The sequence below is a fragment of the Phalaenopsis equestris genome, unplaced genomic scaffold, assembly GCF_001263595.1.
Source record: "Phalaenopsis equestris unplaced genomic scaffold, ASM126359v1 Scaffold223481, whole genome shotgun sequence".
Lineage (NCBI taxonomy): Eukaryota > Viridiplantae > Streptophyta > Magnoliopsida > Asparagales > Orchidaceae > Phalaenopsis > Phalaenopsis equestris.
This window is the reverse complement of record NW_018241598.1, coordinates 28,700-53,911: the sequence shown is the minus strand read 5'-3', so window position 1 is coordinate 53,911 and position 25,212 is coordinate 28,700. Positions and strand designations below refer to the sequence as shown.

General features: G+C 33.5%; 2 protein-coding genes and 1 pseudogene across 2 annotated transcripts; all 3 read left to right on the top strand.

Annotated features, from left to right (window-relative positions):
* Positions 1-3,501: 3,501 nt before the first annotated feature.
* LOC110037690 lies at positions 3,502-16,416 on the top strand (annotated as a pseudogene).
* Positions 16,417-16,596: 180 nt separating this feature from the next.
* Positions 16,597-19,507, top strand: LOC110037689 (putative UDP-rhamnose:rhamnosyltransferase 1). Its single transcript, XM_020742393.1, is given in 4 exon segments — positions 16,597-16,878; positions 18,814-19,000; positions 19,060-19,337; positions 19,340-19,507. Coding segments are annotated over 4 exon segments (915 nt in total).
* A 767-nt stretch (positions 19,508-20,274) lies between these two features.
* LOC110037691 (putative UDP-rhamnose:rhamnosyltransferase 1) lies at positions 20,275-22,363 on the top strand. Its single transcript, XM_020742394.1, has one exon. The coding sequence runs from the start codon at positions 20,310-20,312 to the stop codon at positions 21,711-21,713; it is 1,404 nt and encodes a 467-aa protein (XP_020598053.1). The 5' UTR covers positions 20,275-20,309; the 3' UTR covers positions 21,714-22,363.
* The last annotated feature ends 2,849 nt before the right edge of the window (positions 22,364-25,212 follow it).

Below are 25,212 nucleotides of genomic sequence, written 5' to 3'. Positions count from 1 at the left end.
ACTTATAAGCATTTCCAACTTCCTTGTGGGATCGATATCTATGACTCCATTAGAGCCCTTTATTACTTAAGTGATATCCTTGTGGGATCGATATCTATGACTCCATTAGAGCCCTTTATTACTTAAGTGATACATATACTTGTGTTATTTTTAGGGGATTTAGCAGTTAAAAGGTTTTTTAAAGGATAAATCTATTTTCACTAAAGCTATTTTTGTTGGGGTTAAATTGTATATTTACTATTGTATCTGTCATGTGTATTTTGTAATATTGAAAAATATTTGCAAAATTAAAACACCAAATCCACATACGTTAGTCCTCTTCAGGCTCTTCAATTCCTTCTCTCTCTACTTCAATTTCTTTTTGAACTCTAACTTGAAACTCTCTTCCCCTTCTAAGTTGAACGAATTTTACTTATTTTTTATTCTGGACTTTTGGATTTTCTTCTGTATTACTAGGAAGTGTTCCTTGAGATCTATTACTTAATGAATTTGTTATTTATCCTATTTGATTCTCAATATTTCTAATTGTAGCTCCTTGACTTTGTAAGTGATTTCCCATTTGCAGCACCACTTCTTCTATAGACAACTTTTTTTCATTGAATTGTGGATTACTGTTAAAACCTGGAGGATAAGCAGGTCTATAATTACTATTACCTTGGTTGTTCCAGTTCCCTGATGGGTTTACTTGGTTGTTCCCTCATTGCTGATTATTACCATTTCCAATTGAAGTTGGGATGGTTCTTCCAACTCGGGTTATAATAAATTGAATATGGGTTATTCTACTTGTTTTTTATGACATTCAAAGTTTCTAATGATGCTTAAGAATCTACCATTTTGCCTAATTAATTCTCTTCAATTGTAGAAATTGGTTGAGAAAAATTCATTCCAAATTGGTCAAACTTCGTTGAAATTGCAGCAAATTGACTTGTTAACATAGTAAATGCATTAGATTCATGAATATTGACTGCTTTCTTTGGATTCACCCTCTCAGAAGGACAATGAAAATTATTGGTATCCATCTCTTCAATTAAAGCATAAGCATCATGAAACAGAATGAAATGGTTTTGACATCAATGACCCACCAGCAGAGGCATTGATAATAGATCTAAGAGATCCAACTAATACATTGTAAAAAGTTTGAATTATTAACCCATCTGATATAGCTTGTTGTGGACACTTTCTCAGGAGTTCTTTAAATCTTTCCCATGCTTCATAAGTAGATTCTCTTTCAAACTAACAAAAAGGTTTAAAATCATTTCTAAACTTTGGAATTTTTTATGGTGAAAAATATTTAGCAAGGAATTTCTATGCTAAATCACCCCAAGTTCTGATAGATCTAGATGCTAATGAATTTAACCATATCTTAGCCTTATCCCTCAGTGAGAAAGGAAAAATTCTAAGTCTTATAGCACCATCCATCATATTAAAATGTTGCACACAATTCTAGGAAATTGGCAAGATGTAAATTTGGATCTTGAGTTGGTGCTTCACCAAACTAATTATTTGATACCATTTGAATAATAACAAGTTTGAGTTTAATGGAATTAACCACTACAGTAGCTTTTTGAATACTACAATGAAATTCAGCTACTGTAGGATTTGCATAGTCTCTTAAAGGTCAAAATTCTTGATTAATTTCAATATTTTGATTATTTAAAATTGCCATTTCTTGAAATTTTTTATCTTTTTCTAAATTTTTATTTTATTTATTTTTCTAATAGTTCTTACTCGTTCAGAATCATAGGGTACTAGTCCTTTAAATCCTAAACTACACATACATTACTACAAAGCAGCATAAAATAAAATCACACAAATAGGAACTTATATAAAGACAAAACTACAATATTCTTATATTAAATCTAATAGTTTAAATAACACTTTCCAAAAATATAAATTTGCTTTCTAAGAAAAATTCTCTAAGAAATTTTTCATTCCTCTCTGCCAACGACGCAAAAAACTTGATCCCGGCCTTATATGGCAGTACTACGAAGTATGTTATATTCTTAATTTTTTTTACATATATTTCTTACTTTACATTGGTGCCAAAAACTTGACTCTAAAGAAAATAAGAGTGTAATTATTATATTTAAATATTGGGATATTATGCAAGTATATGTATCGTTATCAAGTGATATAGTGCTTTATGATTAAGCCACAAATATTGAACCCACAGGGAGAATTACAATATAGTAATAAGGAATTAAATAACAAACTCTACTTTAAAAAATATTTTTTACCTAAACTATAGATGCTAAAATAGCAATGAAAGTTTGGATTTTTTGGTATTTTTTTATAATTGAAAATTTAAAGTGAACAAAAGTATAAATAAAATATAAATTTAACTAAATATTTGCAAGATGAAGAAAATATAAATAAAATATCTTTTTCCTTATCATGAACAAGTAACAAGTATAGGAATTTTGTTGTGGAAGTATTCAAATTGTGTTGTGCCAAATAGGAGCAATATGATTCTTTACCCTATCTGTAGATGCTATAAAAAACATTGACCAGTTTAAAGTTTAAATAGTCTTGATGACGGGCTACGTAGGAAAAATGCTAGGTCTCACTCTAGAGTTCCCTCTTCTCCCTCCACCTGGGGGCTAACATCTCTTATCAAAATTTAAAACAATAAACCAAATTATGGGCCGAATTAGAGGCTTTAACCTGTCACTCTTAAGTTCTCTAACTCTACACCCTTTAAAGTTTATTTCTCTATTTATTTGCACTCAATCATATGAATTACATTCTCATTCATACAATCTCATCTGATTCTCATCGATTGTTGACTGAGAAAAGATCAACCCAGTTCTTACATGTTCTCATAACAAATTTTAACATCTAGATAAGCCAAATCAAGTAGTAAATGAAGTGCATGGATTTAAATCAACACATCTTCTTCCAACATTAAAGATCAATACTCTCCACAACTTCCATCCAACACTTAAATTATTTCTATTTTAAGGAAAAAGATAAAGAAAACTACTCAAAATTCATGGAAGAAACACAACCACACTTAAGTTTAAAAGTAAAAAATCATGCAAACACACAAGAAGTCTAAATTAAAATCAAATGTAGTCACAAAGATAAACCCTTATCTCAAATTCCTCTCCACCAAACTCTTGAAGTTCCTTTGAATCTCTTATCTTCCTTTCTCTTACAATACTCTCAACTAACACACTGCAACTCCTCCCTTTCTTCTCTCTAAAAGTATCCTAATTAACCTAAGAGAGAGAGGCGTCGACAGCTAATTGAGACTCCTTTTGGGTCCTGGTGGACACCTTCAATCCAATCCAAGTCCTCTTTTATAATTTTCCAAAAGGTGTTTTGGCATCTCTTCAAAATGTGTCCACATTCAATGAATCTTCTAAGAGTTGCCTCCTTTAAAAAGTCATTTGAATGTCTTTTCGTGTCTATTAGCCATATCCCACGTTTTCATCGAGAGTTGCTTCAAATACCCCTTAAAAAATTCATCCAAATTCATTGACTCATCTTGTAACTACCATGGCGCTTAAGCGCGAGGTATGTGACGCTTAGGCTCTACTTTCTCTATTATACTCGCTCTTAAGAACCAGTCCTAGGTGCTTAGGCGTCACAGTTCTTTTGCACACCTTGTTCATTTTTGCCCCAAATTTAATCCTTTTTCACTCCTTTTACCATTTTTCAGCCATTTATTTGTACCTGAAAGAAAAATACTTACAGAAAAACACACAAATAGATTTCATTAAAGCTCAATATCCTCAAAAATAGGTATAAAAATGTGTACATAAATGTTATATATATTATGTGTATCAGAAAGCTTCTTTTCAATTATTACACCACATTCTTCACTAAGTGTAATGGTCTCATAAGCTTCAAACTTCCTCTTTTTGTTTAATATATCTTTCATAAATTTAGCATAACTCAGCATTTGTTCCAAAGCTTCCGCAAATGGAATATTAATTTAAGCTTCTTAAATATCTCAAAAAATTTTGATAATTGGTGATCAAGCTTTTGTTGTCTCAACTTTTATGAAAAGGAGGTGATGATCTTTCTAAATCATTTTTAATTGGAGAGACAGATTGCTTTTGGTCTTTAGAAATATTTTCTTTAGATTTTTCAATTTCTTCAACCTCTCTCTGAACTTCAACTTTTTTTTGAATTCCAACTTTTTATTCCTTTCCACTCCTTAGTTGGAAAAATTTAATTTGTTATTGTTTCATTCTTTTGTCTTTCATATTTATTTCAATATAACTAGGAATTATTCCATTGGGTCTGTTGCTAAGTGTATTAGCAATTTGTTCCAGTTGATTCTCAATATTTCTTATTTCAAAACTTTGACTTTGCATTTGATTACCCATTTGCAAAACTACTTTTTACATAGATAACTTCTTTTCCTTAAATTGTTGGTTATTAAAGCCAGGAGAATAAGAAGGTAGATAGTTAGAACTACTCTAATTATTCTAGTTTTCTATTGGGATCACTTGATTGCTCTTTCATTGCTGATTTCCATCTCTAGAATTGCTCCGGTTAAACTTGGGGTGATTTTTCCAACATGGGTTATTAAAGTTAGAATATGGGCTATTAGGTTTATTAGCAACCACATGTAAAATTTCTAATGATTGAGAATCATTCATTTGTCCTAATAAATTTTCTTCACTTTCTTGAGGTATTTGTGAAAAATCCATAGAACAATTGTCTAACTTCTTAAATATCGCAACAACTTGAGATACTAAGATGACAAAAGCATCATTATCATGAATACTAGCAGCTCTTTTAGGATTTACCCTTTTTGAGGGCCATTATAAATTATTAGTGGTCATTTGTTCAATTAAGGCATGAACTAAATCAAATGATTTCGACAATAAGGATTCTCCAGCAACAGCATCAATTATAGATCTAAGGGATCCTATTAACACATTATAAAATGTTTTCTTCACTTGCTTAAGGTATTTGTGAAAAATTCAAAGAACATTTATCTACCTTCTTAAATATCACAGCAACTTGAGATACTAAGATGACAAAAGCATCATTATCATGAATACTAGCAGCTCTTTTAGGATTTACCCTTTCTGAGGGCTATTATAAATTATTAGTGGTCATTTCTTCAATTAAGGCATGAGCTACATCAAATGTTTTTGACATTAAAGATCCTCCAGCAGCAGCATGAATTATAGATCTAAGGGATCCTATTAACACATTATAAAATGTTTGAATAATTAACCAGTCAGGTAAAGCATGATGTCAATACTTTCTGAGTTCTTTAAATCATTCTCAAGACACATAAATTGACTCCCCTTCATACTAAATAAAAGAAGTAATATCATTTCTAAGTTAAACAGTTTTTGAAAAAGGAAACTATTTAGCCAAGAATTTTTTTGTCATATCTCCCCATGTTTTAATAAATCCAGGTTCTAATGAGTTTAACCATATCGTAGCTTTATCCCTTAAGGAAAAAGGAAAAAGTCTATGTATAATCATGTCGTTTGATACACCATCATTTTTTAATGTAGCACGAAGTTCTAGAAAGCTTGCAAGATGTAAATTTGGATCCTCAATTGGTGTTCCCCCAAATTAATTATTTTGCATCAATATTATTACATCTTTAAGTTCAAATGAGTTAGCCGCTACAACAATGATTTGAATACTTAAGTGAATATCATCTGCCATAGAGTTTGCATAATCCCCTAAAGGCCTTTGTAAATTTTGATTCTCATTTTCAATAGTTAAAGTTTCAATATTATTTTTTGATGTGTTTGCCATTTCTTGAGAATTTTGAAGTTGTTTTTAATTTCAATTTTTTCTTATAGTTCGTTCTAATTCAGAATTGTAGGGTACTAAAACTTCAGATCCAGAACTTCACATGCAAATAGTAAAATTCAAGAAATAAAATACTTAAAAATATATAATTAATATATATCTATTTTTATTTTTTTTTGTTTTTACAATTTATTTATATTTTGTTATATTTGTAGTTTTTTTATAATTTTTGAAAATTTGCAATAAGTTAAAACTAATTAATATATATATTTTGTAACCCGTCAGTTCAGATAAAGTTTCAAAGAAAATTCTGATAAAATATTTCCTTTTTAAAGTTTCATTTTTTCATTGCCCCCGGTAACGGAGCCAAAAACTTGACCCGACCCGCAATTACACTGATATTTATATTCTTTAATATGCCAGAAACTTAAACCAAATTATATTTAGTAAATGTTGGGAACAAATGTAATATGATAAAATTTAAAGAAATAGTTTTCTCAATAGGGGTAATACGCAAGTATACGTATAATTTCAAGTAATTTAGATTTTTCTTTAAAAACCCCAGTATCAATCCCACAGGAAAAACTTAAACAAGAAGAAATGAAATGAAATACAAGACTTTTAACTTTAAGATAACTTAAGACTGTAGCAACTATCTAAAGTTAAAAATTAAGTTTTCTAATTTCTACAAAATGCAAGTAAAACTAAATGTAATGATTTTAGAAAAAAATATAAAAAAGAGACTTTCTCCTTGTAAATAATTCATAATCAGTATAGGATTTCAAATGTTTAGAAGCTTAAATGTGTTATTATGATAAATAGGACCATACCTATTCTTTATTTCTTTCGATGTGTAAAGAACATTGACTAATCTAAAGTTGGTGTTGGCATGTATAGTAGTGTTGGGTAGGTTCTAGTCTTTCACTCTTAAATTACCCACTTTGCAATCTCTATAGGGCCTACCAGTGACCCTTAGTTCCAATCTGTAGACTAAATTAATAAAAGAATTCAGCCTTCACTCTAGAAACATCAATTTTATGCTCATCAAATATTATCTCTCTATTTATTGTTATCTTCCTATTTATTTGCACTCTCATTCAAACGATCGCCACTGCTCTTTCCAAGGTGAATTATGATACTTACAAGTTAAGAAATTTTAGTCATTTCTAGTATATAAGTTTTCTCAACAAATTTTGACAATACAGGTGTTCAATTTGTAAAGTAAATGAATATTTGGTAAAAATATCATCACAATATTTAGGAATAAAAGAAGGTTTAAACAAAATCAAAGTCACTTACTTAATTACTTTATATTGCAAGGAGAAAGAGAGAAAACTACTCAAAACGTATAGGGATAGCAAAATAGAGCATATTTATAAAAATCAAATTGAAAGAGCAAAACTTAAAGACAAAGATACAATTACTTATCTTAAATGATTCCTCAAGCACTTTTTTGAAGTTCTAGACTTTTCTGACTCCAACAACACTTACAGGACTCACAAGCTCCAGAAATAATAAAGACTCACACAGAAAACTTCTTACACACTTAACACACTCACACAATATGTGACTCTATATATCCAACACCATAGCCTCTTGGAATTATTCAATATTTATAAAACTTCAAAAATGACCAAAGGTTGCTTTAGGCATCTCTTCAAAATTTAGCCTCATTCAATGAATCTTCTAGAAAATAATCGTGGTGCCTAGGAGCCAAACCATCGCACCTAGGTGTCAGCCAAGTTTTGCATATAACGCTTAGGTGCTAGTTCAGTCGATTTGGTAATTTTCTTTAGTTTAGCCCATTTTGCTCATTTTTGATAATTTTTTGGTCATTTTTCCTCATAGACTATTCATAGGCTATTTTTCTTACACTTGCAACCAAAAACTCTTTCATTAAAGCATAATATCCTAAAAAAATTGAGCATAAAATGTGCATAAAAAATAGGTAATTTTAAGGTGGATCACTTTTGTTTATTTTTCTACTTTGATTTAAGTTTTTTGAGGTTTTTTGAATTTTATTTATTTATTTATTATTATTTTATTAAGGATTTAGACACAGTTTTAGACATGTGCAACATCAGTGCATCAAAAAACGAGATCTTATTTTTGAGACATACGACGCACAACACCCCTTGAGGTACCGTCTGTTGACCAAGGGCACGTGTGAAGAAGTAACTCATTCTGCAAGGTACTATCAAAACTGTATTCTTTCAAGTACACATAAAGATGTGTTATTTCTAAGGACAACACAGCTCAAAAGGCTGCAACTTTGTAGCTTTGTCATGGCAGTCGTCACTTCTTTATCACTGATTTTGTAGAGATTAATCTCATTGTCTTGAGAAATTGCTCTGATGTTCTTTGATTGAGGTTAGAGTTGAATTTTCTTGATATTAAGAGATATGAATTCATGATAAAATTTCCATTAATTGCTAATAACATAGCCCTTTTTTTAATCTCTTTCTTTTTGCGCATGAGCAGCTTTTAGAATTTTGATCATGTGATTAAAATATTTTTTCATTTTCCTTAGGATATTTTAAAGCCCGTTAATAGGCAACCAAAAGACACAAGATCACTTAACTCTTTTCAATGTATAATATCAGAAGAATTCTCTTAAGAGAACTTTTCAAGTTTTATTAATTAGGGGAGAATTCAGACTCCAATTTCGATTATATGCTCACTTCAAGCTTCTTCCCAGGGAGCCTCTCTTTTTTCTCTTTTTTTTTTGTTTTTGGATTTTCTTTTCCACTGAGAATTACTATATCTGGTGAAAAATACTTTAAATATTTTAAATGTTTAAATTGAGACACTAATCTTTTATATTTATGCCCACCTCAAGCTTTTTCTCAGAGAGACTATTTTTATATTTTTATTTTTTATTTTTTTCTTATTCCTCCCTTTTTTTTCTGGAATTAATATATCTGGTAATGCTTAGTTCTTTTAAAGATTCTGAATGTCCAAACTACCCTAATTAATATATCTAAAATTTTTCTTAAAACAAATTATGTAATATTATAACTCATTCAAAAGTTAGGACTCAGTCATTTAGCGAGAGATTAAAAGGCTCATGATGTCATGAGTCAATTACTCATAATGTTTAAGCACGCTATCTTATTTTGAAATTTTTTTATAACCCAATCTGAATTCTTTAAAATGAAGAACCCAGTTATTAGGGCATTAATTTAATTTGCCCTGAAATCATAATTTTGTTAAAATGCTAGAATTTTTATCTTAGATTACTCCTTTCTCGACTGTCTTTCTACTGAAATTTGAATGTCTTTCAAGAACGAGTTCTTCAGGCAACTGCCTCTACGACACACCCACTCTTTTGGGTCGCTACCTCTATGACTCACTCATTCTTTGGGCAATTGTCTCCACGACACACCCATCCTTTCAGGTAACTGCTTCAATGGCACACCCATCCTCCGGGACACTACCTTCATAGCACGCCCACCCTTTCAAGTCAAAGCCTCTGTGGCACACTCACCCTCAACACTCTTGCGCATGATTGTTTGCATTTGCATTTGTATATGTGCATGGATAGGGAGCCAAACTCGGTAGGTGAGTGAAACTGCGTTGGTTGTGATGCCTTAACAAAAATTATTTGTTAGTTTGAGTCTCGTGAGCAATGTGAGTTAAAGCATCGGGAATGACGTGAGTGTGACTGTGCTAAAAATCTAAGGGATCTAACTTGTGTCATTTTGCATGTTATGGGCTCACATTTAATGGCCTTTATTATTAATATTATTATATATATATATATATATATATACATATTACATTTGCCATAATTTTAAAATTATGCATGTAGCAAACTAGGACATATATAAGGCCAAATCTTTCTAAAATATATCTCGTATGACACTTTTTAGATCCCTTGGATCTTTAGGACGGGCCCAGCGTGATGACCCGTCAATTTCATACGTACTCGGAGCTTACCTTGCACGTAGATGTTGATTAGGAAAGTTCTTATTAGATGGTGTGTTAGGATAGGATTTAGGGGGTTGGGTAGCTTTCTTTAATGCCTCTAACTATTGTTCTCTACTGGTTTGATTGTCCTAGGCAAGCGTCACCTTTTTTTCTTTTAGTGTGTGTGTGTTATTGATAAGCATGATAATATATTAGGGCATTTTTCTACAAGGAGTATGTCTATATATATGCATACACACAAGTACCATTAAGAGGGAGTAAATAATAATTTCTTACCTTTTGCTTGCATGTACCATTTAGTTGCCCCGATTAGAAGGCACGGCTTGTTATACATTGCATGTTTGTTGGCTTTCCCACTAACATTATTTTCATGTTGGTCAAGTCTTTATTTTCTCTTTTAAATGTATTTGATAGAGTTTCTAAGCTGAGTTTGTATTGAAAATAAGGTACGAACATAGATTTCAAGATGGTCAACTCATCAAACCACATAACAGGGACTAGGAGCGGTAGCTCATGTCCTTTACCGTAAGTCTGAATTCTATATTATTGTATAAATCTAGGATTTGGCATGTATATGTGGAGTCTAGCCGCCTGTTCTATTTTTGTAGGATCTATTGCCGACCAAGTGGCACTGGCCTCGGTTATATTTTGGGGTGCTTTTACTTTCTGTTCTATGTGTGCATTCTTAGATTATTTTCCTTGTTTCTTTCTGGTTTATATAGGATATATTGAAAAATTACAATTTTGACTCTCTAGGATCTTAAAATTACAGATGTCATAAAATAGGGACTTCACAATATCTAAGGACCACTCTAGATAATTGCATCATTTTCACTTCCCGATAAGAAACCCTCGGGGTTCTCCAACTTGACTTAGTCACATAGATTTCTTCTTTGATGGTTGTCTAGCATGCTTAGGCCATTATAAGGCTCCCCGATCCAGACAGGGAGTAAGTCCTTTTCTTGGGAGAGTTTCTAGCTTTGTATCCCCACCTCTCTTTCTCCTTTTTTTTCCTGCAGTATCCTTGCCATTTCAACAATTATAAATCCTACCTCTTGGAGCTCCACCTAATAATCATAGAATAGAAATTTGTTCCTTTAACCTTAGGGCTACCGAGATCCCCCGCGGACAACCTCCACCTAATAATCATAGAATAGAAATTTGTTCCTCTAACCTTAGGGCTACCGAGATCCCCCGTGGACAACGCAATTCACAGATTGTTGATCGGGGATCTCTAGATGTGTTGGGTCAACTACCTTCACAACAGATATACCTATGGTCTTAGTAGATTGGGTATGACGGAACTGTGCTTCCATAACCAAGCTACCTCTACCTTCTAATGACTACTACTCCTTTGCTTTGACTACCTCTATCGATCCCTCTCGCTCCTATTGTCGATTATAAACAAACTGACGACTTCTTTAAAAATAAAAAGAGAAAAATGACGAAAACAACATATTTATGAGATACAACTTATAGGAGATATTACTAACTTATATGAGATATTACTAACTTGCACCACCATATTTATTTTATTATTAATTTTCTTTTTTTTATATAATATAAATATAGAGGATACAATATAATGTGAATATGAGGAGCTACTTTAGACAATGATTTATGGGAGAAAACTAATCTTATGTAGTTTTTATTGAAAGAGATATTGATATTATATACTACATGAAATGATCAATGCATATTTTGTGTCTTTATATTGCATCATTAATACATCTTGATGGTATGTAAAATAAATAGTTAGATGCATATGTCTGAGGTTCTAATCCACCCAAGGAAACAAGTCTAATGCATATGAAATATTTTGATCCAAAACTTTCTATTATAATAGACAATCCATACAAGAGTTGTAATAATTGAGGCCACTATAGCATATTTATATTACTGTCCATCATACATTTTAAACTAGAGAATTTAGGTGTGTGTATGGTGGGCGGCGTTCTTATGCTATCTTTGAGATCTTATGCTACTTATGTTACATTTTTTTATGACTACATGATCAATACAAATAAATATTTATAACCTATAATACAACAGATGTCTCCCACTCAGCCATTAAATTCATATTAAATTGGAAAATTCAGTCAACATTTAGTGTCACAATAGCCTGAGATATCTTGAAGTTTAATAGGAGATTTAGCATTGAGAGTGACCATTATGTACCATGATTCGTTACACATAATGGTTTAGAAACTATACTAGATAGATTTAGCCTTTTAAATTAAACGAGTAATGAAGGTTGTATTACCACAAAAAATTACATTTAAAGAAAGAATAATTTATCAGTCTGTTTCTCTAAATATTTTCTCTTACAACTTATATGTATATGAACGTTACAAATACGAAAATTCTTACAACTTATATGTATATGAACGTTACAAATACATTGAATATGAACGTTACAAATACGAAAACTTCTTCTTTATATATTATGACATAAGTAGTTTAACTTGCTCTAACATTTAAGCTTTCTTAAAATAACAACTTCATTAACTCAAATTGATCCGGAGTAAGTTAAGTCAAGTTTGAGGAAAAAATGTATTTTAGAAGTATATACTCATCCAAGATATATATATATATATATATATATATATATTTGATGAGTAGTATTTTTAAAAAACTTAATTGACTACAAGGCTACAAAAATTTATAATCAATTATAAGTATTAATTAAGAAAATAGAATAAAAATTATTAAATTAGATTTAAATGATGTTTTAATATAAATAATAATTTTTATATATTTCCTTAAATATTTCCCCAATACTTAACCTTTTATGGCTATCTGGCTAGGGTTATCAAAATGACTATTTGTTCGTGAACGGCTCGTGTTCGGGTCGCTAAGCAAACGAGCCGAACATGGGCTAGCCTGTTCGGCTCTTAATTCTACGTAAATGTCCACATTTATATTAATTTCACTTTTTAGGGAAATGTAATAATGAATTTTAATATCTTGGTAGTTTATACAAATTACCAGGCAATTTTGATTATTAAGATAAAAAATGCAAAAAGAAAAGAAAAAGTTGAAAAGAAAAATCTATGTAGATTATGCTCTTATGTAAGTGTTTTATTTTTCTTGAATCTTATTGAATAATTTAATGCGAGTGTTGGTTCAGCCCGAACATGGAATCCAATTAAGACTAGTCAGATACAGACGAAATTTTACATGGCCTGAGTTTAAAGACTTCAAAGAAATCCCACATCAATTTTTGTCAATATATAAAAGGTATTAGATAGTGAATGTATTGCATATTATTTTAATTTTTTAAAAAAAATGACTCCAATTCGGTTAATCAATTCACATAAAAAAATGGAATAAATAAAAATAATGATTACAATATGATTATAGTTTTCATATAATGATTACAATTTTCATATTTCAATCTCACATTAAACATATCTAATATAAAAATAATTTTTTACCTGTTGAATCCAAAAATGTTCTGTAGACCCTGCCCAAGACATAGAACATAGGAACCGGGTGAAAAGAAAAGAGTGAGAGAGAGAGAGAGAGAGAGCGAGAGAGAGAGGAGAGAGAGAGAGAGAAGGATTGGCGCATCAATTGCCTATAGAGGGGCAAAATGAGGGTGTTTCCCTCAGATTCATTTTATATATTGAAAGAAGCAGCTGTTACAAGAGAAAAAGAAAGTGATGCCTAAATGGCTGAAAAGCCCAAATAATTTATCTCTTCTTTATATGAAAAAAATCCTCATATTTATAGATAATAGGAGGTATCTAAAAATTACATTTTTGCCTTCTGAGTTACGAGTTCTTATTGCTCATGGGATTTATCATTTAATATCACCACTGAGAATTATAATTTACTATTGTTTTCATTTCCATCTTTTGAGATATTGACACATTTTCATATACCTGGCAAGTTTTCGTGTATTTGGCGTTTTTCATGTATCACTACAAAATTTTAGCTTATTACTGATGGTCAAATATCATTGATAATAAATTAAACCGTAGATAATATATTTACTAATGGTTTAGATATGATTTACTCGACATAACAAAAACGTTTAGATATAACGATAATTATCTGACGTATTGTATTGGTCAGTATTGCTACATAACCATTATATATTTAATTGTAGCTTGCCCGTTGGTATTATAAATGATGCACATAGACGCGAAAAAGTGTTTCAATTTCATCGGAAAAGTGTCGCGCCTTCATTAGTAATGTCGTACTGTCGTAGGTAAACCACGAGAAATTACTAACAGACGTTTTTGTCGCAAAAGTACAGCACTTGTATTATCTTTATTTGTTTGATACATAGTCTGAAAGTCATCAAAATCCTATAGCATCAGAAAAAAAAAGAACCCTCTTTTGAGACTACAATTCACAGCCCTGCAATCGTAACAGTAGAATCTACAAACAGCACAACATAGCAACAGCCCTGCAATCGTAACAGTAGAATCTACAAACAACGCAACATAGCAATAAAGGTAATTGACATATCAGTCGTATAAAGAAATTAAGGAAAAAAGATTGCATTAAATCAAATGAAATGAGCAACTGTCCCATAAAATTGGACACGACCAATAATTTTTTTAACATAAAAAAAATATAAAAAAATGATCCGTACTTATCCTCCTCATCAGTCTCCTCATCCTCATCCTCATCCTTCTGAACTAGCAGCTTCTCTTTCTGTGTTGGGAATGTAGCACTACTTTGATATTATGCTCCATCTAGGCTGGTGGCGACCTGGGCATCAATCACAATAGCAACTTAGGCATCAAACGCAGCAACTACCTGACGACGAATCTCCTCCATATGTACAATGGAAGTAGATGCAACAGATGTGTTAGAGACCACAAAGTCATCAAATGTCGGCACCTGGGTTCCCAAAACTTAGAACCTGCTCTTCTTCTTGTCCTTGATAGCCCCCCTTTCAAAGGTTGTATACAGAAGGATCGTGAACTGTGACCAAAACACTACCCGGTTGCTGGGAACGACTATCCTTAAGCCTCTAGAAGAACTCCTACAAAAAAAAATATGATTAATGAAAGTTAGAGATAAGATAAACTTCAATAGTTATTTGAATTTTATACTAATTAATTTGGTGAATTACCTAGGTCGTCTGGGATTTGCTATCCACCTAGGACTGATCCGACTGTTGCCTATGAGTGTGCTCGTGCAACTCTATAGAGGATTGCTCCCATTCTTTAACTAAAGTCCATTGGTGTAATGAAACAATTAGTTTGCATTTAATTTAAAATAGAATTTAATGCAGAAAATAAGTCTCACCAACCTAATCTTGTACTTTGCTTGTGAGAGCGCCCCATCAGTGTGCTTTGAGGGCGTTGTGCCTATGCAATCAGAGAGGCGATTCTATTTGGCCTGCTTCCTCTTCATCACATACTTAAGAGTTTCTCATGCCCTAAGTAGGGCAGCAAAAACATCCTTGCCGAGCCACAAGGGCGCTCATGTGTTTAGCCCCATTCTCTCCTTCTCTTGTAATAACATCTTTTAATATATAAAATGAGTATGAAGGGAACACCCCCATTTTATCCCAATGGGAGTAATTGCTAAGCGAAACATTCTCCCTCTCTGGTCTTTTTCATCTCCATCAGTTCTTAAGAGTCTACATAACAAATTTGCATTCAACAATGCCTATAATATAAATTTAAGATCAAGAATAACTACTTTGACGAATTATCCGAAACCCCAAAAAGATTGATTTATAAATAACATTAATATTTTTTTTTTCTATTTCTTGCTAAATTTATTACATTTTAAGAGAAGATGCCAATTCTATTCGTTGCATGGTCCACCAATGATCGATTTTTCCCTTCATTCGTCAACTGCTTATAAAGGTACCAAAAAACCTACAAAGGAGCGCCTCATCTACTCCCTTTCGCAATGGAAAGCGGGAGTCTTCACGTCCTGATGCTGCCATGACTAGCCTTCAGCCATCTTCTCCCCTTTCTAGAGCTCTCCAAATCCTTCTCCCATCCTAAAAGGACACCGCATCACGTTCCTCACCACCCCAAGAAACGTAGCAAGGCTCCCAAAAATCTCCCCACCAATCTCCCACCTCATCAATTTCATAGAGCTCCCCTTCCCTCAAATCAACCACCTACCATAGAACGCCGAGGCAACAATAGATCTCCCTTCCGATGATCTTCGTCCATATCTGAGCAAAGCTTTCGACAGTTTTGACCAAAAGCTCTCAGATCTCATACAAAACTAGCAACTCTCAGCCCTAGATTGCATCGTCTTCGATTATGCCGCCTACTGGGTTCCCCCAATTGCAGCAAATTTTAGAGTCCCATGCATGCTATTCTCTATTTTTAGCGCTTCATCCTTATGTTTTTTCAGCAAGTCATCGTCATTAATGGGCGGCGCTGGTGCCCGCACTAAGGCAGAGGTCTTAATCGTGCTCCCTTCGTGGATTCCATTCCATTCCACCATCGTTTTCCATGCTTTTGGGGCTCTTGAGTTTTTCAAAGGATTTATTCCAAATGTTTATGGTTTATCTGAACCTTACCGGGTTGGGAAATCTGTACAAGGATGTCAATCTGTGCTCATCCGCAACTGTAACGAATTGCAGCCGAATGGCTACAACTTCTCGGCCAGATCTTTGAAAAGCCAGTAGTTCCTGTCGGACTCCTTCCTCCGTCAATTGAAAAGGGATGCCATGAAGCACTTCAACGGCTGGACAAGTAAAAGCAAGGATTTGTTGTTTATGTTGCCTTCGGAAGTGAAGTAAAGCTTTGTCTTGCATAGGTGAATGAGATCGCAATCGGCCTGCAATTGAGCGAGCTACCTTTCATTTGGGCGCTGAGGTCAAAGTTGGTGCCCGTTGGGCTTGTGGAGAGAATAAAACACCATGGAAGAGGGCTGGTTTGCTTGGACTGGGTTCCTCATGTTCAGATATTGGCTCACCCGTCGGTCGGGTTCTTTCTGATGCATGCCTGGTGGAGCTCAATTGTGGAGGGCTTGGCTTTTGGGCTGGTGATGGTGATGTTGCCATCGATGATTTACGACCAGACTCTCAATGCCAGATTTATGGTGGAGAAGGGATTCGGCGTCGAGGTGCCTAGGAAGGAGGATGATGGATCATTCACGGGTGATGATATTGTGAAGAGTTTGAAGTTTACGATGGTAGATGACGAAGGAGATGTATTGAGCTCAAGGGCGAAGGAGTGCGTGGATGTGTTCGGCGATAGGGAACTACATGACCTCTATGTGAGTGGCTCAATAGAACACAACACGTGTGTGGTTCATGAAGGTTTATTGGCTTAGAACATTGTACAAAATGTCATTGTACTTATTTCATTATACACTAGTTTACATTATTGTAACATTGTAGCATGACCTTTAGCATAATTTGAGTATTTGAAAGGTTATTTGACTGTGGCACAAATAACATTTTTTTTATCGAAAATAATGATGATAGACTGTATTATAAAAAGGAACTATTTTTAATCGGGGGCATAGTGTATGAAGATCTAACACATATATTGATAAAATAAAAGTTCATAGGTGGAACAACAAAAATTTTTCTATGAAAAGTTTAAAAGGATAAAAATTTTAGTTTTCCATCCTCAATAAACCATTTTCATCTTAGCATCAAAGAGTTCCTATCAAGCTAGATGGAGTTGACTAAGAACATAAAGAGGTCGGAATCGTGGCCTAATTAAGAGAATTTTCGTCATTATGGGGTGAGGGCACCATATAGAAATTCTCAAACAAGATGTTCTCCATTGATGATTGAGCTTGAGGCATGTCAACCCCAACTAGTTATGCCAGTACAAGTTTTTAAACCTTACAAAATAGCTAATAGATTTCTTTCTTGTAATCCTACACACCAATTTCTCTAAAGATAGACCAAAGGAACCTTCACTGGCTAGATAGTGCTTATCAAGAATGTGCCTGGATTTTAGGTTGTCCATCAGAATGATGACAATTAGAGTGAGAAGCTCCGTTATTATCATTATTACTTTGTTAGCTATTTTGATTTTCACAGATTTTACAAGGGCGGGAGTTATTTTCCATAGACGACGCCAATGTTGTGTGTCAGTAAATTCACTATAGTAGAGTGATATACTAACGTCATAGTTTTGCATGAAAACCTAACTTGCATACAGAGAAAAGAAATAGTTAATAGATGGAACGACAAAAGTTTATATGTTGAAAACTTAAATGAGTAAAGGCCACGGGGGCATAGCCCAGTTGAATAGATTGATAACTTTGGAGGTTTATGATCTAAATAAAATAACCTTCTCAACAATTTTTTTGATGACAAGTTATGTGAACATCACTCCTAAATTTAATAAATGCTGACATTATATTATCACTTGATATGAGGAAATTAAAAAAAAAGGTTATGTGGGTTTAGCCGAAGGGCCACTGTGCTCAAATGTCGTTATATTAAAGGAAAAATATTGACCCATGGTAAGAAGGTTGATTTTGAGCCTCCATCTATAAAAATACAATGTTAAATAAAACAAACATTGCAATCCTCTGTGGTTTAAATAAATAAAGCATTAATGAGGACAAACATTAGATTATATACTAAATGAAACTAGAAGAGAAATGCAAGAATTAATCTAAGTAAATTGGTGGTACAAATTATTTGGTGATTTAGATGAGTAAAAAAAAATTTGCAAAAAATACTATATGTAGTTTATACTCTTATGTAAGTTTTTTTTTTTTTTTTGATCTTATCGAATATTTTAATTTGAGTGTAGGTCCAATTAGAACATAGAATTTAAATAAAACTAGTGAGGTTCAAATAAAATTTTAAGTGGGGTGAGTTTAAAGCCTTCAAATAAACCCTATATCAATTTTTCAAAATACATCTCATTTTAATTACAGGTGAAAAAATAGATCTGATTCGATTAATCAAAGCACGTCGAAAATAAAATAAAAATAAAAATATGAGGTTAGAACTATTGAATTCCTCTAGATGAGACGTTCGATTTGATTATAAATATGTCAAATTTAAAATTCTGTTGATCATTAAATTGATGATCCAAAACATCCTCAAATTCTTTAATGATTTAATTGTACTCAAATTGAACCAAGTTTAGTATCACCATATTCATATTGTCGAGAAAGTCAGCTTAAGTATAAACTTAATGACATTGAGACTCAAGATAACCTTGAAATTGAATCAAGAACGCCGAGGCCACCATAGATCTCCCTTCCGATCATCTCCGCCCATATCTCAAAAAAGCTTTCGACAGCTTGGGCCAAAAGCACTCATATCTCGTACAAAACAAGCAAATCTCATCCTCTAATTGCATCATCTTCGATTATGCCACCTACTGGGTTCCCTCAATTGAAGCAAAGTTTGGAGTGTCGTGTATATTCTTTGCTCTCCATAACTTGCAACCTTATCTTTTTTTGGACCTCCGTCGTCAGTACTGGGCAGAGCCGATGCCGGCAGTACGGTTGAGAAAATCTTCGTGCTCCCTTCCTGGATTACCTTCCCTTCCACCATCGCTTACTCTGTTTTTGAGGCTCCCGAATTGTTTGATCCATTAGTAATTCCAGATGCTTCAGGTGTATCTGAAACCTACCGATTTGGGAAATCGATAGAGGGATGCCAACTCGTGCTGATCCGCAACTGCAAGGAATTGGAGTCTGAATGGCTACAACTTCTTGGCCAGATTTATGAGAAACCAGCAGTTCCTGTGGGCTTCTTCTACCCTCAACAGAACAAAGATGGCACGAGGCATTTCAATGGCTGGACAGGCAGGACAAAGGTTCTGTTGTGTATGTTTCCTTTGGAAGCGAGGTGAAGCTAAGTGCTGCGCAAGTGAAGGAGATCGCCATCGGTCTTGAAGAAAGCAAAAAATACTATAAGTAGTTTATACTCTTATGTAAATATTTTTTTTTTTTTTGATCTTATCGAATATTTTAATTTGAGTGTAGGTCCAATTAGAACATAGAATTTAAATAAAACTAGTGAGGTTCAAATAAAATTTTAAGTGGGGTGAGTTTAAAGCCTTCAAATAAACCCTATATCAATTTTTCAAAATACATCTCATTTTAATTACAGGTGAAAAAATAGATCTGATTCGATTAATCAAAGCACGTCGAAAATAAAATAAAAATAAAAATATGAGGTTAGAACTATTGAATTCCTCTAGATGAGACTTTCGATTGATTATAAATATGTCAAATTTAAAATTCTGTTGATCATTAAATTGATGATCCAAAACATCCTCAAATTCTTTAATGACTTGATTGGAGTCAAATTGAACCAATTTTAGTATCACCATAGTTGTATTGTCGAGAGAGTTAGCTTAAGTATAAGCTTGCTGAAATGAATGCTAAAGATAATTTTGAAATTAAATATAAATATTTATTTTAAAAATTTGATCGAGAAACACGTTACATGATAGCACATCAATACATATTATTACATGGCCTCCTAAACCATAAAAAAATGATCTATAAATAACATTGATCTTTTTTTATTTATTAAAATAAGTTTTTATTACATTTTAAGCGGATACGAGAAGCCCATTGGTCGCCTTCTATCTTCCTTTTTCTTTTTATTATTTTTATTATTGCTCTCCCTTCAGCCAATAAGCGCTGCAAATCAATTTATATCCGACAAAATGCTTTCCCTTCCATCATACCTCTCTTATCTCCTCCCTTTCGCAATGGAAGATGGGAGTCTCCACATCTTAATGCTGCCATGGCTAGCCTTCGGCCATCTTCTTCCCTTTCTCGAGCTCTCCAAATCCTTCGCCCTAAAAGGACACCGCATCACGTTCCTCACCACCCCAAGAAACGTAGCAAGGCTCCCAAAAATCTCCCCACCAATCTCCCACCTCATCAATTTCTTACAACTCCCTCTCCCTCAAATCGACCACCCCCCCCCCCTGCCGCAGAACGCCGAGGCCACCATAGATCTCCCTTCCGATCATCTCCGCCCATATCTCAGAAAAGCTTTTGACAGCTTGGGCCAAAAGCTCTCAGATCTCATACAAAACAAGCAAATCTCATCCCCTGATTGCATTGTCTTCGATTACGCCGCCGCCGCCTACTGGGTTCCGCCAATTGCAGCAAAGTTTGGAGTGCCGTGTATATTCTTTGCTCTCCATAACGCTGCAGCCTTATCTTTTTTTGGACCTCCGTCGTCATTACTGGGCGGAGCCGGTGCCCGTAGTACCGCTGAGGAATTCACCGTGCTCCCTTCCTGGATTACCTTCCCATCCACCATCGCTTACTCTGCTTTTGAGGCTCGGAAATTGTTCGATCCATCAGTAATTCCAGATGCTTCAGGTGTATCCGAATCCTACCGATTTGGGAAATCGATACAGGGATGCCAACTCGTTCTGATCAGCAGCTGCAAGGACTTGGAGTCTGAATGGCTACAACTTCTCGACCAGATTTATGAGAAGCCAGTAGTTCCTGTGGGGCTTCTCCCTCCCTCAACAGGACAAGGATGGCACGAGGCATTTGAATGGCTGGACAAGCAGGACAAAGGTTCTGTTGCGTATGTTTCCTTCGTAAGCGAAGTGAAGCTTAGTGCTGCGCAGGTGAAGGAGATTGCCATCGGACTTGAAGAAAGCGAGCTGCCATTTGTCTGGGCGTTGAGGACAGAGTCGGTGCCTGTTGGGCTCGTGGAGAGAATAAAACACCTTGGACGGGGGCTGGTTTGCTTGGACTGGGTTCCTCAGATTCGGATATTGTCTCACGCTTCGGTCGGGGGATTCCTGACGCACGGCGGCTGGAGCTCGATTGTAGAGGGGTTAGGGTTTGGGTTAGCGATGGTGGTGCTGCCGATGATGTTCGACCAGGGGCTGAATGCGAGGCATATGGTGGAGAAGGGATTAGCTGTGGAGGTGCCGAGGAAGGAGGATGATGGATCATTCACGAGGGATGGGATTGCGAAGAGCTTGAGGTTTGCCATGGTTGAAGACGAAGGGAATGCGTTGAGGAAAAGAGCAAAGGAGTGTGTGGATTTGTTTGGCGACAAGGAGCTGCATGATCTCTATGTAAGTCAATCAATTGAACGAATTAGGCGTCTAGTTGTATCGGCTTATCATGAGCGATATTAACCCACTGTGTGCTTATGAATACGTGCGTATGACTCTGAATAAGGTTCCAATAGCTCAGTTGCTTCCAATAACTCAGTTATTGAGGGTTAACACCAATAACCTCTAAATAATCTATCAATACATTCCGCGATTAGGTGATCATCTTTTTCCCTGTCGTTCGAGATTTTTTTGAGGTTATTGAGGGTATTAACCCTAATAACAGCGACAACCCTGCAATACCTTCCAAATAACTTTCATACGTATACAATTCTGCGTGCGTATGACGTACTTAAATATTTTTCGTTTATCAACGACTTAGAACATCAACAAAATATCATTGTATCATTGGATGCCAATTGAAGTTATTGTGTCTCTGTAGTGTGGGACTTTGCGTGATTTGAATTTGTTGTGTTTTTAGCTCTTTAAAATCCAAAAAATTATTGTGTATGAATACCTCACGTAAATTTTGTCAAATCAGGACCGTGAAAAAACTAGAATGGGCCACGCTCTAACAATAAAAAAAATAAAAAGTTGTATTTCAGTGGTCATGATTGAACACCACAAACAAATTTGCATGCGGAGTCCGTACGCAATAACCGATCTTAAAATCCACAAAAACCCCGCAATCCGATTTCGATCTCCCTTCTTTCTCTAGCATCTGATAATTTTCACAAGACCATTTTTTTTTTAATTTTCCTAAAGCATACGGAAAATCCGCTGAATACTATTTCAACATTTTCTCTAATATTAAAATTAGTGATTTTTTTTTATTTTTATTATTTATTGAATAAATTTATACTTCTTTTTTATATTTTTTAATTAAAAATTCGATCCACAAATCTTTAATCTTGGACCTGAAAATTGTAAATCGTGTTTAGATAGATAGGAATAGGAAAGTATTAATTTTAGGAGGATTTTACAAGTAAATTTTTAAGAAATTAAATTGGATTATTTGAACTGTAAATGATTTTTAATTTTTTTGTATAAATTAATAGTTGACAAACAGCAAATGACTTTAATAATATAAATAGAACTTTGTCTTTACCTGCATATAATTTGATAAAAAATAATTAATATTTTATGTACTCTTTGACCTTACAAAATAAAAACAAATGTAGCATCGGATTGGAGCTTATTGAAGGCATCAATAAAAGGAACAAGTGTCAAAGTGGTAAGTGTTTTGTGCCTAAATGGCAATAATGCCGCAAGCTAAGAAGCTGAAAACAGAGAACAGAACTACTTAATATATTGAAAGTGGTCCCTTCTCCTTTTCTTTGCTCGCAACGTCTTCACTCTAGGGTTCAAATGCAAATTTTAGGTCTTCCCATTCGTCACCGATGAACTGAATGCCCTTTAGATCTTCAAATTCATCATGGATGACTTGAATCTCTTGATTTCTCATTCTTCGTTTGGCTATCAAGTTCCTTTCTCTCTCATTTTGTGATTTTTAAGATTTTTTTTTTTTTTTTCTGGTGGGCGAAGGTTCTCCCCCGTGGTTTCTCGGGGCCTTCATTCTCCCTAGGGTTTACTCGGTTTGAGATTTTTATGGTTTTTCGTTTGTTGGCCAAAGACTCTTTGTTCTAAGACCTGTGATGCTTGGTAACTAATCTTCATTTTTGCTCCATGAAATTCATAGTTTTTTTAGCAAGTAGTTGAACTTTGCCCTTTGTATGAACCAAATTTCATAGTTTTTATACATTTGTACACATGTAGTTAATGCTTATGAATTCCTAAAAGCTTAATAAATTTTTATTCCCTTCAAGTTACCATCTCATCATGCCATTTTTTAATGAATTGATGGGCAACACATTAAAACTATTGAAAGACATGATAAAATCTGCAGTAACCCTTGGACTTACTAGTCTGCTTATTCACTTGTGCATGTTGCAGCATGGTGATGCTTATATGAGGCTTACTATGACATTGGTTTGTCGCTTCATTTATTGTGGAACTCTCTAGTGACACGAATGGTGTAACTTTTACAATCGTTTCATGTTTAACCCTAGACTGAGAAGTTTGGGTCAATAACCATCTTTTTTTTATATTTGTATCTTCATTGCATGAATTAAGAATGAATTATGCTTCTATTATTATTTTCTTTTGATTTTTGTTTTGTGAAAAATTAAGTAGTTCTCAAAATAATATTATTTGTCAGGTCACTGGTAAGTTCTTCTTCTCCACCAATTTGACTAGAATTTAATATACTTCTTATACCTTTTTTTAAAGGTTTTGTTGCAAAATAAATTAGTATTTTGTTTTATGTGATGGAGGGGGAGCATGTGAGTGAGAGTGAGGGTGTGAGCTTAGGCAGAAATCTTGTCTTCATGCTTCTTTTACTATTCAAAATTTTTTTCTAAATTTAATTCTCCTAAGATAATGAATAATCAATTTCAAAGAGATAATCAAATCACTCTTCATTTACGAGTGCAAAAGTTGTGATACGCAATTCTGCTATTTTTTTTTATTATTATTTCTCAATAGAATTTAAACTTTTTTTCTTAAGTTGGTCAGCAATGCCGATTTTAGTTTTGATCTTGTTGTATTTTATTTTTTCCCTTATTAAATGCAATGATTCTATATTTCATTTTGTGATTTATAAACTTATTAATAAAATGGTGTTGATTTTTTTATGATTAATAGAACTCGTATAAACTAGTTATTAACGATTAAAGCATTTACATACATACCTGGCAATTCTTATGTATTTATGTATCTAACACCAAAATTTTGCTTTGTAAATTTATAGCACCCAAATCATTCATATCACATAAAAAATAAATTAGTTTAACTTTTAACTATTGAAATACACCTTTACATGCAAATGTGAAGCAACATATATTCAAAAATTGAAAATGGGAGTTAATTATATAAAAACATAGGAATTGAATGGTATAATTTAAGTCCTTCTCGATGATTTTTAGATTATATAGTCAATCTCTGTTCACATGTTCAACTTGTTTAAATTCTGTCTTCTAGCTGTCTGACCCTTTAGGTTGTCAGTCCGCTTCTGTGTTATGACACATAATGTAAGAAATTCTTTGACAAAAATCTAAAATGATTTTACATATGTTGAGCATTATCAATATCCATATGTAGACCCCTTCTTGGAAAGTTATAAAAGTGGATGTAGAAATAACATATTTGATAATCTAACGTTCATTTAAAATTTTTTATTGGTAGTTTTGATTTTCAGGTGATGGCAAAGTGTGGATGTGTTACTGTTATTACTTGTTCATTAATATGAGAATTGATTTTATTTTTTCCTAACTTATAACATCAAAGGAGCCTAAACCTATTAGGCCTCTTATATGGTGTTTCTTTCTACTCATTGAAAATATAAATACTAAGATACTTATGCAAAAACAATATAAGAAACTTTTGGATCAATTTTTGTTGGAAGAAGACAAAAACATTGAAAAACAATTTTTATTGTAGTGTAATTACTTTGCTTTCACCCAATAATTTCAGGAAGAAGATTGTTTTTAAAAACCAAATAACAACTCTAGTTTTATTTCTTATC

Excerpts from the sequence above, each read along its gene's own strand:
- LOC110037691 (XM_020742394.1), top strand. The coding sequence starts at position 20,310 with ATGGAAGATGGGAGTCTCCACATCTTAATGCTGCCATGGCTAGCCTTC.